This window comes from Triturus cristatus, chromosome 1_2 (assembly GCF_964204655.1).
Source record: "Triturus cristatus chromosome 1_2, aTriCri1.1, whole genome shotgun sequence".
NCBI lineage: Eukaryota > Metazoa > Chordata > Amphibia > Caudata > Salamandridae > Triturus > Triturus cristatus.
In genome coordinates this window covers 1106476016-1106495023 of record NC_140580.1, presented here as the reverse complement: position 1 = coordinate 1106495023, position 19008 = coordinate 1106476016, and the positions used below count along the sequence as shown (strand labels likewise).

The window sequence follows — 19008 nt, the reverse complement described above, 5'->3', positions numbered from 1 at the left end:
CAACAACACAACACGTATACTGGTTGTGTTGGAATTGTCCATTTATGTAACTAAATTAAAATTAGCTTGAGATTCCCCCAAATGAGGTGTCTCAAGGGCCCCCTCCATCTTTGGAGCTGTCATCACTGAGCACTTGTGTGGGCTTGAAGCTCATCACGTCCTGTCTTCCCCTCCCACATGTAGATGGAGTTCTGTGAAATATTTGAATCCAGACATATGTTTTGAGGAATGGCTTCTCTCGGTGTTACCGCTTTACCCGTATGCTCTCCGGTGTCGTTGGCATTGCCGCCTGCCCTTCGCCTATAATGCATCATCCATTCTTTCGGCGAAGAAGGCTGGCAGTGGGACCACACTCAACACAGAACCTGTGGGTGTGAATGAATGCCGGCTCTGCTGTGAATGATCATGGTTCTGAGTGAGATGCACTTAAAAGCTCATTACTCGCAGTGCGCGTGCTCACGCTAGTAGGCTTGGTTCGACAGTGGGTTCTTTGTTTATGTTCTTTGTCGTTGTGTAATTTTCTGTTGCAAATACACCTGAAAAGTTGTCCGCTTTCAGCGTGGTTCAGGAAGTGTGGCTTCTCAGAAATGTAAGATTTCAGATAAAAAAGACCATCGACTTTGTAGTTATCATCAAATAATTACTGCTTCTGCACTGGGTCTTCATTTTTTAGGTAAGTTTGGATTTTAATGCTTACATACAGGTATTTGAAAAGCCCAGTGATGTCTTTCAAATGGATTTATTTCTGTTTATTCCCATTTGTAGTTCTTTAGAACTACCTTAGATTCGGAAAATGAAGTGGTAATTACTATGTGAACATCATTTCATATTATAATTTTAAAATCAACCTTATTTTATGTGAATTACGTTTTTCTTTTAACTAGCTTTTAGGCTGTGTTCTCCCTGAAATAAATGTTTTCATTATCCTGAAGCTCAAATAGGCTGCAAAATAAAGCACTTAGAAGCCATGTTTTTACTCACATTGTAGTGGGGAATTGCTGGAAGGATGCCTGGCACACTGCGGCTTCCTACGCCGCTAGAGAATGGCTCCCTCTGCTCACCAGGGCATGGGCATGGTGGTGATGTCCTCCTTGTGAAAGCTGTATTGCCTGATTATAGTATTACTACTATATGGGATAAAGTACTCTTGGTCAAGAGTGAGTCTTTTGGAGATAACTCCGGATTTCTGTGTCTGCTCAGACTAGAAGAAACGAGGGCGCCTGCTTTACAAGTTCGAAGAGCTCTGAGGTTACTTGCAGTAGTGTTTGTATGTGTGCAGTGTATTTTATTCCTTATATTACATGACACCGATGAGCAAGAGGAGGAGAAGGAAGGCCCCATGGATTTGTGAAAGGGGTTACGGGCAGTTGTACGCACTGCAAGAAACGTTCATGGGGATGAAGTTTTATGTTACCCCAGTACATGATGGATTTGATGTTGTGTGATATCTACTCCTTCCTTCAATCTCTGGGGTTATTTTTGTTTTCCATTATCAGTGCTCCCTGCTCCTAATTCTCTCACTTTTTTTTTATAGAGTTTTATAAAGCACAAACTTGACCCGAATCGGGTATCAGAGCGCTTTACATAGCACCAGTTACGTTACATGAGGACACACATTCATTTTTGTTAGGCACGGGGAGATCAAGTGATTTGCCCAGAATCCCAGGATGTTCAGCGTCATTGCCAAGACTCAAACCCAGTTCCTCAGATTCGAGGTCGACCGCCCCAAGCCGTTAGGCCAACTCCTCTCCCCACTTCTTCTGAATGATCACAGAGGAAGCGGTCATTGCAATGCCAAGCATGGAAATCCCACAAAAGAGCTCCTGCTCACAGAGACTTGCATGTGTGCAGCCACAGCCCCCTGTTGTAGCCCATTCTGAAGCCAGGTGTGGGACACTTTGGGCTGGGGAGTGCACGAGGCTGCACTGGTCGCTTTAATGAGGCATCACTTTTCAGTTACTTCAGGACAAGTCATTCAGTTAAGAGCCTGGGTGATGTAGGGGGTTCAGATAAAGATGTTTCAGAACTGTTCAGTTTTCAGGGCTGTTCTGGGACAAAAGTAGCCTGGCCCTGCCCTCACCCTGGACTCGGAGACGGTGCTTTCCACAGCTTGGGGTCCTGGATCCCTAGTGATCGGCCTCCATGTCTTGTTTATTGAAAGGTTCATTGGGTAATGACTGTTGTGCAGATCTGGATTCGGTTGAGAGTGTAGTGTGGTGTATTTCTGTAGCTTCCCTGGGAGCCCAGTGTAGACAGTGTCCCAGTAGGTAATCAAAGCATGCCACAATCAGGGCTCTTGATAGCTGTACTCTGGATTGGTGCTGAAAAAGTGAAAAGTTTTTATGATTTTTTGCTGTTTGTCATTTAGCTTCTCCAGGAACCTAGTCAGGGCCGGACTGGGAACCAAAACCGGCCCTGGCAAAGTGCTCGGCCGGCCCCCCGGGGCTTGGGGGTGCCGCCGAGCTCTTTGCCAGGGCCGGTTTTCGGCCGATTTTGTTACAGGGCCGATTTTGCAGCTATGCTGGAAAAACGGTCCTGTAACAAAAACGGCCCCCAGGGGCCCAAAACCGGCCCCCACCCGTGCGGCGCACCGGGGGATTGCCCGGTGCCCGCTACGGCCAGTCCGGGCCTGAACCTAGTGATGTAAACGTTGCAGTAGGCCATGTGTACATCACCAGGTTTTTAATTAGCTCAACCCAGCAACTGTTGCTCAAGGCTAAGAAACCTTTCCAGAGGAGGAGGATCTCCAGATTGATGCTTTTGGTGACGGCATTGACTTAGGAAGGAAAGGTTGCCTCTGAATCAGACTTGTCTCCCTGGTTCCGTACTTCCGCATGGAGGCTCACCAATACTAGATGGACATCCTATGGGATGGAGTTGGATTCTGTTACCCTCAACATCAGGACCTCGGATTTTGTTCTGTTCTCTCACTGGAAGCGGTCTTTCATTGGTCAGAGGTTTGCCTGATGCTGCTCTAGGATCAGTCTAAGCAGTGCACATGGACATTAAAGAGCGAGTAGGGTCAGAAGGACCACTGAGGTCATCTGCATGTCACCCTGCCTGAGGATGATTCTCTTGACCCACAGCAAACTGTTCAGCTGCAGTTGGAAAGGAACAATCCTATCCATCTCATCGAAGACACCTCATTAGAAGCCCAAACCTTGAGTCTGTTCAGCAGGGATCTACCTGGGCTTCGTCTCGCTGAAGCTCAAGCACGTGAAAGAAAAGGCACGGAGAGGGCACCTGGGGCCTGCCTCGGCTCTGATGCTCTTTCCCATCCAGTAACAGCTGCGATTCTCTTGCCTGGGGCTGGTGATCACAAGCCCTGCTCCTGGCTTACTTTATTAAATAAATATATATATATATATATATATATATATATATATATATATATATATTTTCAACAGGTTCAGCTCCTCCTGGGATATCCGCCCATTGTCTGGTGGCGCGCGGGGCCGGTAGAGCCACAGCCGGCGTAATTTCGATTCCAGTTTCCAAAAGTAAAGCGCGCTCTCAGTTTAGGGTATATCAACAGCGATCTTTGTTACGCGTTTCGAGAGTAAACTCCCTTGATCAAGGGAGTTTACTCTCGAAACGCGTAACGTCGGAATAAAGATCGCTGTTGATATACCCTAAACTGAGAGCGCGCTTTACTTTTGGAAACTGGAATCATATATATATTCCCCCGTTATAGTTAGTGCAGGAAACTATAACTCACGCGACCGCAATCCTCTGCTGATGCTAATACTGTATTTAGACACTTATTTGCCCATGTCTTCTTCCATAAATTTTTAGCTATACATATATTACAAATATTTTTTTTTCATAAAGACACATATGTCATCAGCAGAAGATTGCGGTTGCGTGAGTTATAGTTTCCTGCACTAACTATAACGGGGGAATTTCATTGGTTTTTTATCAGTAAAATTTCCGCTAACTATAACATGTGTGAAACCTATGTTTTTTTCAGTGAATTTGCAAGGTTTTTTAAATGCTAATTCCTAACTATAACGTGTGTGAAACCTATGGTTTTTTCAGTGAATTTGTACGGTTTTTTAAATGCTAAGTTACTTTACGCCATTCATGGCGTGCGCGCCCACTTAACGCAGTTCGTTCCGTGCACGCACGGTGCGCTTCGCGCACCGTGCGCTTCGCGCACCGTGCGCGCACAGTGAGCACGCGGTGCGCTTCGCGCACCGCGCGCCCACTTTACACAGTTAGTGCCGTGCACGCACGGTGGGCACGCGGAGCGCTACGCGCACCGCGTGCCCACGTTACGCTAGATGGGCCATGTACGCACGATGCGCTTCGCGCACCGTGCGCACATGGAGGACATATTATGCGCTTCCTTGTGATAGGTAATCTGTTGAAATTGTTTTGGGAAATGCTGTGCTCTTATATGCCATGCACAAATGGTGGCCTTCGGCCATCATTTGTACACGGGGTGGAGAGAGTGGGTTTTTTTTTTTTTAATAATTTTTTACGGTAAGCGTACGGTAAGCGTAATCGGCGAAATTTTCGAAAAATAAAACATTAACGTTTTTTGCCTTGGGGGATCTTTGAAGACTCAACTAACATGGTTATGTGCATGGGCGCTGTCTAAACAGCCCCTTTATATGTTTTTGGCATTTGTTTATCAGCTCCCCCCTCAGAGTGCGAGAGAGAAAATGGCGGCCGCCGCTTCCTGGTTTCAACCGATTCGAATGTTTACTAAGATCTAAGGGCCAATCAGAATCGCGCTCGCGCACGCGACCGTACGCGTACGGTAAGCGTACCGCAAGCGCACCGTAAGCTGGCTCAGATATATATATTGATTTAAAGGCTATTTTCTCAGAATCTACTGAACAGATTTACACCAAACCTACAAAAGGCACTTCCTTGACCTGAGGACTACCTCTCTGCCAAATTTCAAGTAATTCTGTTCAGCCGTTCGGGCTGTAGCTGTGTCTAAAGGTCCTATGGAAAAATGCATGGGAAAAACGCGTTTTGGGACCCCCCTTTTATCTCAGCCCCCGCTTGACGAATCCCCCCGAGACTTTCAGGGTAGGAGCGGAGCGGAGCGCCCCACCTATTTTGAAAAATTCGCGAGGATTCGTCAACCGGCGCCAAAGTTATTCAAAATAGAATGTTGCGGATTTCCTATGGAAACGTGGTCCTAACTATAACTACCTACTGGCGACCGCCAGTAGGTAATATATATATATATATATATATATATATATATATATATAGATATATATTAAACAAAATAAGCGCTGGGTCCAAAAGTGCCAACTGCTTGCACTGCCAAATGTTAGGGTGGCTGAATATTGAGGCAGCTTTTTATAACTTACACCTCATTCCTCCGTCTTCAACAAGCTCTTTAACTCAACCTAACAGGTTCTTTTTCATCCATCCTTTCCGCCTTTGTCACAGTTTTCTTATGTCTCTCTTCCTCCTTTTTCTCCATTTTCTGCCCTTCCCTGTCTTCTTCCGGTTTCAAGACTGATGGTGAAGAGCAAGTCCTGGTGTCCAGAAATGAGTGCGCCAAACAAGCACTGGCCATGCTGCTTGTCAACGGTGCCATAATAGGGTCTTAGATTGTGTGAGAAAGATTTGTTCAAGTGGGAGCTTTGCAGTCTGACAGGTCAGGGGAGAAGAGTACTAGCAGCAAGTATTGGTGGATTCACCTTTCATGCAGCTACAGGAAATCGACTCCTGGTCCAGCACTGTGACGTCACCAATCATCTGCAATAAATTACTATGTCACATCACTTCCTTATTTAAATGGCATCCTGATGTTAGGCTCTTGTAATAAGAAAATTATGCGTGGACTGGTATAATGTAATGGTACCACTTGCTTTGTAATAATAGTGATACCGATAAAGTCATTATCAATAATTTGTTTAATAATAATCAGATTACAATGATGGTCATGGTAAACTGCAGAAGAATTGTGTTGATTTTTCAATGCATTGTATTTGTGCACTTTGGAACGTACATAAAATTGTTTCAATGTCTAAATATACTAATGGGAATGATTTCACACAACCTGTTTTTCAGTTGTTTTGTAACATTTCGCTTTGTACAGCGCTTTGGTCAACAGAGCTATAAGAAATGTTAGAAATAAGTAATGTTCTGAAACAATGTTTCTTCCTCAAGTAAAGCGCTCTGATACCTCCGGGTCTAGCCAGCGCTATATAAAACTTAATAAATAAATAAAAAATAAGTAAATAAATTTAATCCTAAATTGAATTTCTTGCAGGTCTCTGCACTGAAGAGCCGGCTACGGAAAGTATCTACATCAACGGGGGATGGTGTCGCTCGAGCATTTTTAAAAGCCCAGGCATCCTTGTTCGGTAGCTACAGAAGTGCTCTGAAAATTGAACCTGTAAGTCCATCTTTTATTTCTACTACGTCTTTCCAATGAGATGAGCCGCTAATATTTCCATGTCACTTTAAAAGCTTTGTGCTAATTGCCTTGACCAACGCTTCCAGTGTTAATTGTGGAGACATTTATTTTCAAGTTTAATTGATGTTATGGACTTGTTTTATGGCTGTACTCTACTTTGCCCATCCAGAGATATCAAAAATCTTTAAGCGATTAGTTAGAATCCAGCGGAGAGGGTACTCCATCGAACTGCGTGGCAGAGCACTCTGTCTCCCAATCTGCCGCTATACCCGCTCTATTTAGAGTCAGACGAGCTGTCATGTTATCTTTGGAGGAGAGCAGCCCTTGCTGGCTCCTTCGGTGGAAACCTTAGATGGACAGCCCCACAAGACATTAGGACGTCAGTTTAAGTACCTCAGACCGTCCACCACTGTTCCATTTTGAGCCACAATGCTTTTTCTGGCAGTCCCAAACACTTACTCACCTGATGATGCTTCTGGAGATTCCAAAATGTGTCTGCCAAACTGCTTTCGATCTATCTGTGCGAACCTATATCACGCCTGGTCCCATAGTGCTACGCTGGCTGCGTGTCGCTGCCTTATGGTGGAACCAGAGCATGGATTTTGCTTAACAGCAAACGTAGGAGCATGCCGTTACCATTCAAGCTGAGACAGTTCATGAAACTTGCAAGCTGACTTGGTACAGTCCTAGATTTGTTTCCAAAGTATTAGAGATAGGAAACTATGTTCAATCACCAGAACCACTCAAGCTTTCTGGTATAGGTTTCTTTTGTAAGCCCAGACTGACGTCTGCAAACATTGCCTGGGGTTTCCTTAGTGGATTTATTTGGATAGTCCACTTGATACCCAATGGTAGGAAACCCACAACACTTTCCGCTTGCAGCAATTACTTGTCTCAGAGGCCATAAAGCTCCCACCAGGGCACCCACCAGTGCTCGCATCCAACGTATGATGAAGATGTCCACTCAGACAACATCTATTCAAGTAGACTCGTGCCCAACACTGGTTTAGGATGGATATCAAACACGACCCTGGCAGTTGCTCTTCTGTCAACGTACACTTTTCTCGCCTAATGTTGAGAGGTGATGCTGACAGTAACTGACAAATAAGTCTACCAAGTCAGCCATTTTGGTGGTGGCACGCTGTAAAAGGGGGGATCTCCGCAAGCAAAGCCATTTGAAGCCCTGTGGAAGAAAGAGTTTTGACGTCAATCCTTTCTTTGACCGGCCAAGCACACGAGGGCGATGCGGCTGGTGTTACAACGTCATCTCTTCTCTGGTCGAGAATGATTCGGAAAGCAAAGCATTACCCTCTGTGAAGTTTGCTCAGCAGGTTTGGAGGGGAGCTTCCATAAACTCCATGGCAGGAACAAATGTTGTGAAAGCCACGAGCATGGAGGGGGCGAATTCAGAACTCTGTTTACATCTCATGCATTTATCTGGAATCTTTTAGTAAACCAGGCACTTCAAATTGTGGCTTCATCTTTTGACCGCAAATTGTGGAATTCTGAAAAGATGACTTTATCTCTCTGTGGTTTAATTTGGAAACATGTATAATGTAAAGCATAAATGTGTAAATATGACACATCTAAAAATATACATCATCTGTGTAGTAGTGCCCCGATTATGTTTCCACGCCGATACTCAGCACATTCTGGCTTCTGATATTGAGTTTCATCCGGATGACTTACACACCCACACAATGTTTTATATATAAAGCTCAGATACTATCCCTTTTACACCATATAAAATTTCCTTTAATTTGAAGAAGAAAACGTTACCTTCCTAACCGAGGATGTGATCTAATAACAATGGTTCATTCTCGAAGCTTCATCTTTAAGCCAACAATAATTTAACTCCTACTCGAAGCTTCTCGGCAATGAGCTACAGAAGGGTTTCCAAGGAATAGAACAACCCACCGTTATCACAGCTCAGATGAAGAACATCTACTCTAGGGTTAGTAGCAACCTACACTCCAGTCGACCATCAGCTGAGCTATCTGACTGACTTGCAGAAATGGCAGTATTTAGTCTGTGCAGTATCGGGTCCATCTATACCCTAAATATTAGACTACGTCTCCAGAGCAAGTTCTCTGAGGGTCAGTAGACCTGAACTCCGTATGTAAAACCCTGTGCGAAAACAACCCACTTATAGCTACTCCACACAGGTTTGGTTGGTTGCACAATCTACTCACCTGCAAATATAGCAGTAGGGAAAAACCCTACACCCATGCAATACCAAAAGGCCTTGCCTTATCCAATGAGAGTTGTCATGGAGTTTTCTGAGAGTAAATCCACAACCACGGACAAACTTGACACCAAAGCGCTAAGAGAACAAATAATTCATGAACGTGTGCTTTATAAAAAAAAAATCTAACATAACAGTGTATATTGGATGTATCTTCTCAGTTTATTAAAATTGCAGCAGAACCAGTTGTTTGTGAGTTCCAGCCTTCTCTTTCCCTTCCATCCGGTCAATGGTTGATTTCTGGAGATTTCCTTCTCCACTCTCCAAGGGTGGATGTGACCGGTGTGCCCTCCTGAGAGATCATCAATCTCTACAAAGCAGGCACCGAGTAGCAGTTTTCTGTTCCTGCCCGTTCAATCGCAGGGGATTTGATCATGTGTGAAGTGTTTGTCGAGCTACAAGGAAGCTAGTCACTTCTCCCTATTGGCTGCTTCTGGAATTTGGAATATTTGATTTTACCATTTGACAGAAATACCATGTTTCCTGCTGGATCTAGGGATGGTGTTTAGAAGCGCTCTTAACTGTATTCCCATAATACTGGACTAAGCAGCAGGTCCTCTGATCCTTGAGGGTTGCAAGCCCCATCTGCCTCTTCACACCAGGGTTAGTCCAGCATGGATTCATGTTCCAGTGCAGTTACAAAACAGCCATTACCTTGGGTGGAGCAGGCTCGCCACACTGCTGGTCCCCGGTGATACTGCACTTGCTTCTCTAGTGGTAGCTATGCTCCAGAGTTTGTCAGTTTGGTCTTTACGCTGGAAGCAAAGTTAAAGAAATCTATTTCTCTAAAACGTTACTTTGAACAATATCACGAGTTCTCTTCCTCGAGTGCGGATTGAAATCTCTGACACTCATAACATGCTTAAAATGTATCATGAAAAGGGAAGGAAAGGACAGTGAGGGGCGGGTGCTTTTTCTGTGCTTGTGTTTTCAGGACTGAAACAGGGACCCTACATATGTGTGCTTGGGGGACGCGTAACTGAGGAGGGTCCTGTAGTTCCACACTGTATGAAAGTTTCAAAATCAATCTTGTCTGTATTCGAGGCTTCGAGCCCGATCACTAGACGCTGTGGCGTATATTAGAGTGTCACAGGTCCACGAGACGCAGATAAACTCGTGGGAAGGTCCAGTATTCATTTAGGTTCTGGACCTCATTTCTCCACAACAGTAGTTGGTAACTCTAGACGATGGGCCTTCTCCTTAGTCCATCCTGGAGGATACCCTGGTCCATCCATCTGGCAGCTTGTCGGGGAATACCCGAAAAGAAGCAACCAAGAGAAGATAAAGATTGTTTTAGAAAACAAAGAGAAGTTGAGTTGGTTTACTCCACTTCCTTCACCCGCGGCTTCACTGGACTCCCATGTCAGTGATCGGTGCATCACCCCAACGGGTATTAATCTTCCAGCACGTTCTCGCAAGCCTGAGGCTGCAGCTCCATTGTAGGACACGGAGTCTGTGTGTGTCCTCTGGGCCACAGCGTTTCAGCATACTTAGGTCTCCGACTCATCCACTGATTGTGGCATCCTACAGTATAAGGGTGAGTTCCTTCTGGTATTCCCCTGTGGGGATCCAGTTTGTCTTTCACCCTTTGTTTGGGGTCTTGAAAGGGCCTCTCTGCTTCTTTTTGGCTGCTGATTCCTCCTTTTCCTCTATGGAGCTCTACTTGATGGCATCATCTCTCTGTTGCTGATGGATCAGGAAATTCGGGTACCTGATGTGGTCCTAGGACCATTTCATTTTGGATGCTTCAGATGTTCCATTTGGCAAGATTATCGGCGATGGAGAGTCTGGGCTCTCTGTACAGGAGGCGGCTCCAGAGGGACCAGTCTGTGGTGCCATTGGAAAACTTCTTCTGATGAGAGCGATGTGCTCTACTTTGTTCTTTTTGCTTCTGAGAAATGCAGAAGTAAATATATATTGTTTTAATATTCTCAACTCTGTCTTTACCAAAAGCATGATTTACGTCCCTCAAGCTATGAGCACAATCCATATCTCTAGCTCCGGCCATACCGTCATGCGCACTTTGCATGTTCTCCATTGGGCTGTGTTGCACAGCCCCGTGGAGTATATGCCCAGCCTCCCCAGGAACTGCCTGAGCGTCGAGTGTCCAAACAGGATGCTCAGACCAATCACGACGCTGCTCCGGCAGCGTCGTGATTGGATGGGAGAGTCCGGTAGCCTGGTTGCTTCTGGTGCTTCCAGCAGACGGAGGAAAGGCGTGCGGCGGCAGGAGAGATGTGCGGCAGCGTTGGTAAATTTATGTAATTTTTTTAATCCACCCCCGCCGCACCACCCCAGTTCTGAGGCAGCCGCCACTGATTTCTTCTCCATGTCTTCATAGCCAGCTCAGTTAAAACATTTGAGGGGGAGGGGGGATTGGTGGAAGCAAGTATATTACCAGATTAAGGGACTGCCCGGCACAATAAACCTTAATCCTACTGATCAATCAGTTTTAGTAAAATATGTGAGGTAGCTTATTATGTTTCCGCCATTACCAGACAACTTCAACTTGTTTCGACCCCTTTGTTAGCACGTACCCACTGTATGTATGTGTGTGTATGGCTGCAGCATTTACCACATAATTAAAGCTTCAACACATTTGCCACATACTTGCCTGGTGGTTTGCAGGCTTGCCAGAGCATGTACCTCATAATTTGTATTTGTGACGCATAATATAGATAATGTTGCTGCGTTATTTCTTAAATCATACCGCATAATCCTGTAGCTCCAACAATGGTAAAACTCTTCAGAGTGGGTTTGCAGGTAGCTCTAACAATGGTAAAACTCTGCAGAGTGGGTTTGCAGGTAGCTCTAACAATGGTAAAACTCTACAGAGTGGGTTTGCAGGTAGCTCTAACAATGGTAAAACTCTGCAGAGTGGGTTTGCAGGTAGCTCTAACAATGGTAAAACTCTGCAGAGTGGGTTTGCAGGTAGCTCTAACAATGGTAAAACTCTACAGAGTGGGTTTGCAGGTAGCTCTAACAATGGTAAATCTCTGCAGAGTGGGTTTGCAGGTAGCTCTAACAATGGTAAAACCCTGCAGAGTGGGTTTGCAGGTAGCTCTAACAATGGTAAAACTCTGCAGAGTGGTTTGCAGGTAGCTCTAACAATGGTAAAACTCTGCAGAGTGGTTTGCAGGATGTCGCGCAATGCTTGTGGGTGACTTCACTCACTGCGCACACATAGCTTTCTTATGTCTTAGCAAAATCTTTGACCGTTGAAAGTCTGCGTATGCTTCTGTTCAAGTACACGTATGGTTGGTGTCAATTTACGACTTTTAAGGAATTCATTAGTGATCCTAAGAGTTTTCCTGGAAACCTAACATACCACATATAGTTTTAGGAATATTCACTTGTTAAATTTTCGCATGCAGAATTACCACTAGTTGAACATGTCTGTATGTGGAAATGCTATGTAAATACGCATGTGCACACGTAACTTTTTATTGGGGGTAAGTATGTTTCTCCCTTGGAGGACCTCTTCTTCCGCTGTATCTGTATTACACCTCTCCTCTCCCCATTCTCACCCTAGACATGCATGTACCGTTGCTCTTAGGTGGGTGAGGTCTTCCGGATGTCTTGTCGGACCTGTCAGCTTGTGGTTTTGTGGGTGTTCACCGGTGTGTGCACCGAGGTTCTACTTAGCTGTGCACACGGTTTGTGACTCAGGTCTTGAGTTCTAATGGAAATAGACCAGGCCCAGTGTAAGATGCTGTCTTTTGTGCTTCGCATTGACGTCTCAACTGATTGCTTTGCACTCTACAAAAGTGCTGTATTAACGCAGTTCTCTCTCGGATGGGCACAGGAGAGCAGGAAGGCCTTGTGACCTCATTATGCCTTTTATGGTTGTGACCGTCTTACCATGGTTTATGCGGTCAGTGATGCCTTGCATTGTCTCGTGCCCTTTCCTGGGCGTGATATCTGTCTGGGCCTTGGCGGGGTTTCGCTTGGGCCCCTCTAGCCCCTTGTGGGTGCGGGCCTTCGTCCCCTACCATGGTTAAAATAATCAGAGATGGCCATGTTAACTCTGAGTGTACTTGGAATGCTTGGATTATTCTCGGCTAGTCATAGTTACTCGGTTCTGCATTCTATGTCATTGTGTTTTTTCTCAAGGTGCCACTATAGTCAAGAACCAACCATCTGCAAACAAACCTTGTATCCCTCCCCAAAAAGCAGAGCCCACCCTAGACATTTTTGTTGTTTATACCTAACCTTGGACATAAATCCATCCTCCGCATTCAACAGTTGTGGGTCCAGTCTGGCACGGGGAGACAATGGCGCTCGCTGGTAGTCCGTTGGCTGTCCATAATATTTCCCATCTGTTGCGCTGAGCGAGCCCCTTGTTTACTGGCGTGCTTTTGTTTCTCCATGCGATTGGCGCTTGCGCTTTCTCCATCCTTCCCTCCCATTAGCGGTGCCACTTGTATAACACATGTGCCCTCACACTTCATTGCACCTACAGTATTGACAAATTTGCCAGAAAAACAAACAGCCCCCCGAGGGTGAGTTGAAAAGAATACATAGTGCTTCGTTGCCAAAAAACAGGTTGTCAAGCAGTGGCATCTGGGAGAAGACTTCAGAGCACGTCAGATGCCAGGGTGTACTTAGCGCGTAGTGTCGCGCAGCAGCCTGCGGGCCTGACGCGGGAGAGCGAGCCCATGGTGGGTGGTAGGGCCGACGACTGAGCCCAGGCGCAGAAGGGTTATTTCAATCGACTCCCTAGCCCAGGTCTGTGCTTGGCAAGGGGTGGAAGATCCGCTGGAGGCATTGACACACTCCAGTCCTCTATGGCTCCTCCAGTGCCCATTCATATGTGGAGAGGCAATGGAGGGACTGAGCACCATATGGTTCTGTTCGCGCTGGACTGCTAACTGAGCGGCGTAGCCAAAGCTGAAAGCAAATACGCGCTATCCTCAGCCATGCTTGTCAGCTATCAGATGTGTAAATTAGGCCACATTCTGACAAACGTCAGTGAGAAGTGTTGTGTATCTTAAAAAAAAAAAACAGGCAGACATAATCTCGAAAGTAACATTGGTAATCCATGTATCGGGTGCAAAAAAAAAAGGCGAAAAGCTTGTTGCTAAGAGTCCGTTGTCTTTCCCAGCTTACACCCAACTGTAAAGTGTATAATGTGGAACCGGGTGCTTTTAATTCCGCTTTCTGTGCATGGGGATTTTCTGTGCATGGGGATTTTCTGTGAATACCGCGCCTTCCGCACTAAATGAAATGCCCAGCACTCCCCGCGTGCTTGGGTGCGCCCTTGTAGTGCGCGTGACTGTGTCCGGGCAGCACTTCTAAGGCTTTGTGAACTTGGTGTGGAACGAGCTTTGTCTCCATAGCAGCCTCCTGGTCTCTCCAGGCAAGTGGTGAAGCAGAGCAACAGTGGAATTGTTTCAGAAAATAACCGGAAGTTCCCCTGCCAGGACCTGGGAGACATGTGTCCTGTTCGGGACTCAACCTTTATAGAGTTAATGGCCACCGAAATGTGTGAGGCCTCTGATTTTTCGACCTAATCATTTTGATTTTAAATATTCTAGAAATGTCATTTGTAGTCCAGCAGAATCCGGGTGAGAGGAGAGGACGCTTTCACTTTTGGACTTGATAACTTTGGTTCCACCACAGTATCCTATGAGTGCTCCGCATTGACCCCGCGTTTAAAAGAAAAAAACCTTCAGAATGTCATGGTGGCCCCACATACTGTGACCACCCAGAATACTTATTAATCAGACCACGTGTGCCCAGTGGGGTGTGTCCAGGCCAGAGTTTTAGGATGGCCCCCTAACATATATTTACATGAAATGGATTTATAGGACCCAGATGGACCTGAACACAGGTCATTCTGAAGGCCTGGCCTTGGACCTGCATTGTGTCCCCTGGATAAGAGTTGGCTCTAGGTGGGCACCTCATTAACTTCTGAGTCAGTCTAATTGTATGTGCCACGATGGACTAGCGTTCCATGGTACAATGGCCATTAACAAGCAATTGCTGTCTCTGCTTTCTTATTAAACTCTCACACGCCATCTCTTCCTTATTTTCACGCCATTGTGCGCGTGCAGAGTGAATAAACAAAATACCAGGGTTAGTGAAAGTGACATCAGATGCTCTTACTTGTGATGACGTCGCAGAGTAAACACCATGCCGTAGGCTCCACCATAGTAGGGTCTACTGTTTGCTGCTGAGAGGGTAGGGTAAGCACAAAATAGGGATACTAGAGAAAGTAAACATGGCTGTTAGAGACCCCTGCTCACATTCTGCTCCTGGGCTCATGGCAAGAGGTAATACAATGTGTGTTTTCATGCGACCCTCGCAAAAAAAAAAACGGGACTTTTTTTTTTTGTGTGTCAGGATGCAGGGACAGTCCTGGAAAAACCGGGACTGTCCGGGCTAGTCCAGGACATCTTACTAGGTACTAGATTAAGAATCGATGTAAACTGGGAGTTTGACAGCTGCAGAATGGGATCCGAGGCCGTGAAGTGAGGTTTGTTGATGGTGAAATGGCATTTGAAGGTGGCAGAAGGATGATTGGTCGTCTCCACATATAGTAATGAGGTTGTGAAATGATGTACAGCTGTGGTGTAGTGGTTTTTGAAGGTACTGGGATGGGTTTAGGAGGTCATATAATAGGGTTTGGAGATGGCAGAATGTTGCTGGAATGTGATGGAACGGAGTACAGAAATTGTAGATTGGGGATTCTAGGAGAAAGAATGAGGTTTGGAAGTGTCCCAATGAGATGTGGTAATGGTGGGATGGGCTTCAGAGATCCAGGGATGGGTTCAGTGATGGTGGAGTTAGCGCTGGTGGTATCATAAAAGAGTTTTGGGGTGGTGAATTGTATTTTGAGCTGGTAGAATGTTACGCAGGCATTGTGGAATGAGGTTGAGAGCTGTAGAATCGAGTTCTGAGTGGGCAGAATGAGGTTTGAAGATTTTCTAGTGGTTTCAGAAGTGGTGGGTTATTCTGTGGAGGTGGAGAAGTGGTTTCAGAGTGCAGGGATAGTACCCAGTTAGAAAAAACGTTGTAATCACAAGTGCCCCTTTCCCGGGTCTTGTGGCCAGTAACATCCTAGGTAGTGGGATGTTTTTCTATCCTGATGGGCACCGAAAACTGTTCTAGCTACTAGGGAATAGATGTGCGACTGACAGTTCCATCACTACCGCATTTCAGATTGATGCATGGTTCAGAATAGTATTAGAGGGTAAAAAGCCGAGCATTGGCATGTATGTGGTATAAATGAAACATTGGTTTAATGAATCATTTATAAATATTTCTATTTCTAAAGCTTTAATCAAGCTTGCTAGCAACCGGGTGCTGTACAAGGGGAAAGCCCCAGTTGGGATATTTTAGCGGGGGGTGGGGGGGGGGAAGCAGGTGGATCTAGTGGAGGGGGTAAGAAGTCGTCTCTCTACGGGAGTGGTCCTTGAAGGTTTAAGTTTTTAGTTTCTTCCTGAATTGTAGGAGGGCTGGTGCTGTTCTTATGACAGATGTGAAGTTGTTTTAGACCTAGGAGGCATATGCCAGAATTATAGATGTTTTGTTTTCTCCTTCCTGTAGTTTTTAATCTCTAATCTGAAGTCTCATCTGATGTTGCTCTCCAGATGTTAGTTTGAGTGCTAGCTAAACATGTGGATCTTAGTGTAAAGGGCCGGATAAGTGATGACAGCTGATCTTAAATAAGATGCAACTCGCAGTAGGTCTTTTAGTGCTAAAGTGAAGTAGTCCCATTTCTTCAGCTCCGTAATAAGCCTGGCCTTTCAGAGGAGTAAGAGTGGTCTCTGAGATCCTGTTTAACGGGGCTTTGCCTCCATCTAGGTGGGAAAGGCCTAGGGCTGGAACTGTTATGCTGAAGTCTTCTCTTTGGAAAAAGGTATAACTTTTTTCAGGCGAGGGAGTCAGAACTAAGCTGTTATAATCTTATTGGAAACGTGTTTTTTGAGTGAGTGATTTAAATTGATGGTGAATCCGAAGGGATTTGACTTGTCAGTTAGGGTGTGAAGCCTGTCCGGTTTTAGTTGGATGGCCATGAGAGAGAATGTTTGGCGTTATTGTCAAACACGAAGAATCCAATCTTTGTATGGTTAAGCTTTAGGTAGTTTGTTGACCTCCAGGTCTGGATGTGTTTGACGCAGGTTTCGAGTCTACGTGTTGCTGCTTGAGGAGTGTCCGCACATTAGTGGAGCTTGATGTTGCTGTCTGCAGTGATGGCTCCCAGTGGTTCCACGGAAAAGTTCAAACTGATGGGTGACAGGATGGAGGCCTGGGGGCCGGACGAGAAGAGTCTGGTGTCTGGGAGTTCCGATCTGAACGAGTTGTGGTTGGTTGGTGCGATAGGATGTGAAGCATTGTATCATTGTTTTCAGAGTGTGGATCAATGCCATGTGGTTGATCTTGTTGGAAGCGGCATAGAGGTCAAGCAGGAAAAGGGTAATCTTTTTCAAAGGCCTCGTCAGCGCCTAGGCTGTGGCTGTTCCAATCCTGCAATCTAACCCCGGTTGATGGTCGTGAAGTAGGTTGCTCTTGCTGATGTGCTCCTGAAGCTGGGTGGTGACTGCCTTTTCAATGGTTTTTCTAACAATTGAGAGGTTGGTTTTAAGACTAAAGTTAGCAAGGTCGGCTGTGTCTAGTGTAGTGGGAGGGATCTGTCCGGTCTTAGGGCTGCCTGAGAAAGTGCCATGGGCCAACGAGGAATTGACAATATGGAGAAAGGACACAAGGGCTTCTCTTTTCCTTGGTTGAGTTCAAAATATTGCAGAGGTCTGTGTGGGAGATGTTGTTGAACGATTATCAGGTAGTGGTGTTGCTGCTAAATATAGGAGTTGGTGAGGATAAAGATGATAAATTGGTGATGTTGGATCTAGTTTTATTGATTTTCTCCATGACAAAGTGGTTGTTAGTGTTGCATATGCCAGCTGGTGGTGGGGTAGCAGGTCCTGTGATGAGGTTTTCAGAGGAGCATAGCGTTCCGCGTGATTCGTCAAAGTGCTGCTGGAGATGATCAGAGGCGTGTTGACATCTATTAAGGGCTGGAAGTGTTGGGGTAGGTTGATTAGTTCCTCTTGTACTTCAAGATGGATGTCCTTGAAGAGGTGGGAGGCAACTTTCTCTTTTTTTCTGCCGCCCTTCATGTGGGTAAGTGGTATGTGAGATGGTGAAGGGGAACGCACGATGATCAGTCCAGTCCAAGAGTATGGGTGGCTGGCTGTGGATGTTGTGGGATGGAGAGTGAATGAAGTCCAGTGCTTTGCAGTGATGTGATGTTTCATTTCTAGGGTGTTGAATGTAGAGTTGATGGCTTTCTTCATGGTTTTGGTCTTTGAGTCACAGGCCATATTGAAGTCTTAGAGGAGGGTGTGGGATGGATGCAGAAAAGAAGAGGTGTGATATTTCTACTTTGACATCCTGGTGGGTTCTGGATGGTCTGTAGATTAAGGAGGCTGTTTAACAGACTTTGAGAGGAAAGTGGCAGGGAAGGTGCTCATCAGACTTGGGTGTGGCATGTTAAAGATGGTGCTATTCCATGTTGATTTATGGATGCTGACTCCAGATGGAAGGAGGACGTCAAGAGTTTGTGTGGAGCAACATGCAAACCAGGTATCTGTGATGAAAAGAGCATCTGGTTCATGGTTACTCACATCTCTGGAGGGCCAAAATGTATAGTCGTGGGTGTGCCGGAGGGCCGCTCGATGCAATGACGTTCCAAAGCAGCCGAGGTAGGGTGAAGGATTATGGGAACAGAACATAAAAGATTAGTATATAATATTTTCTTTTAAGTCTTTTTTGCACATTTTGCAGCAGCTTATCATATACCGTGTTTAATCTATACATTTTTTGGATTGTGTATCTTATGTTCTACTGTGTGTAATCTATTTTTAAACTAACGAATTGAATAATCACAGTAATTACTGTCACAGGAAGGGACCTCGCAGCATTATTATAAATACATATTGCTTTCCCCCAGTGCACAGACAAGGATTTAACTCAGTGACCATGCAGGTACGCACGGACACCTTAATTCTGTAGTGATTGCTGAGCTTCCCTACTAAAACAATCCCTTCCTACAGATTAGTTTAACTTGCATTCATTTTTCATTTAAGGTATGTGCATTACATTATACTGTCAGTTATGTGTAGGTTATGAAACCAATAAAATAGTTACAGAATATTTTCTTCCTTTAACTATCTGCCTGACCCCCACCTCCCACACTCACTGACCCCGTCCCATTGTACTCATGCCAGTTCTATCCTTTTTTGATGCACTTCCCAAGTCCTCTCAGCAAAGCTTTCACTTGTGAGCAGGCCTGCCTTGCTCAAAGTAAGAGCTGAACTGGCCAATGCGACAAAGTCACATCGTTGTTATTGTTTTTCTGATTCTGGGC

The 19008-nt window shown here is 45.4% G+C and overlaps 1 protein-coding gene across 4 annotated transcripts in view; it reads left to right on the top strand.

Moving 5' to 3' along the window:
- The window catches only part of DENND1A (DENN domain containing 1A), a 1317400-nt gene that overhangs the window by 840192 nt on the left and 458200 nt on the right, over positions 1-19008 (top strand). For all 4 annotated transcript variants that reach the window (XM_085613741.1, XM_085613740.1, XM_085613739.1 and 1 more), the window contains exon 13: positions 6245-6370. In XM_085613741.1, the coding sequence (XP_085469867.1) occupies positions 6245-6370 (126 nt within the window). The remainder of the gene's footprint in view (positions 1-6244; positions 6371-19008) is intronic.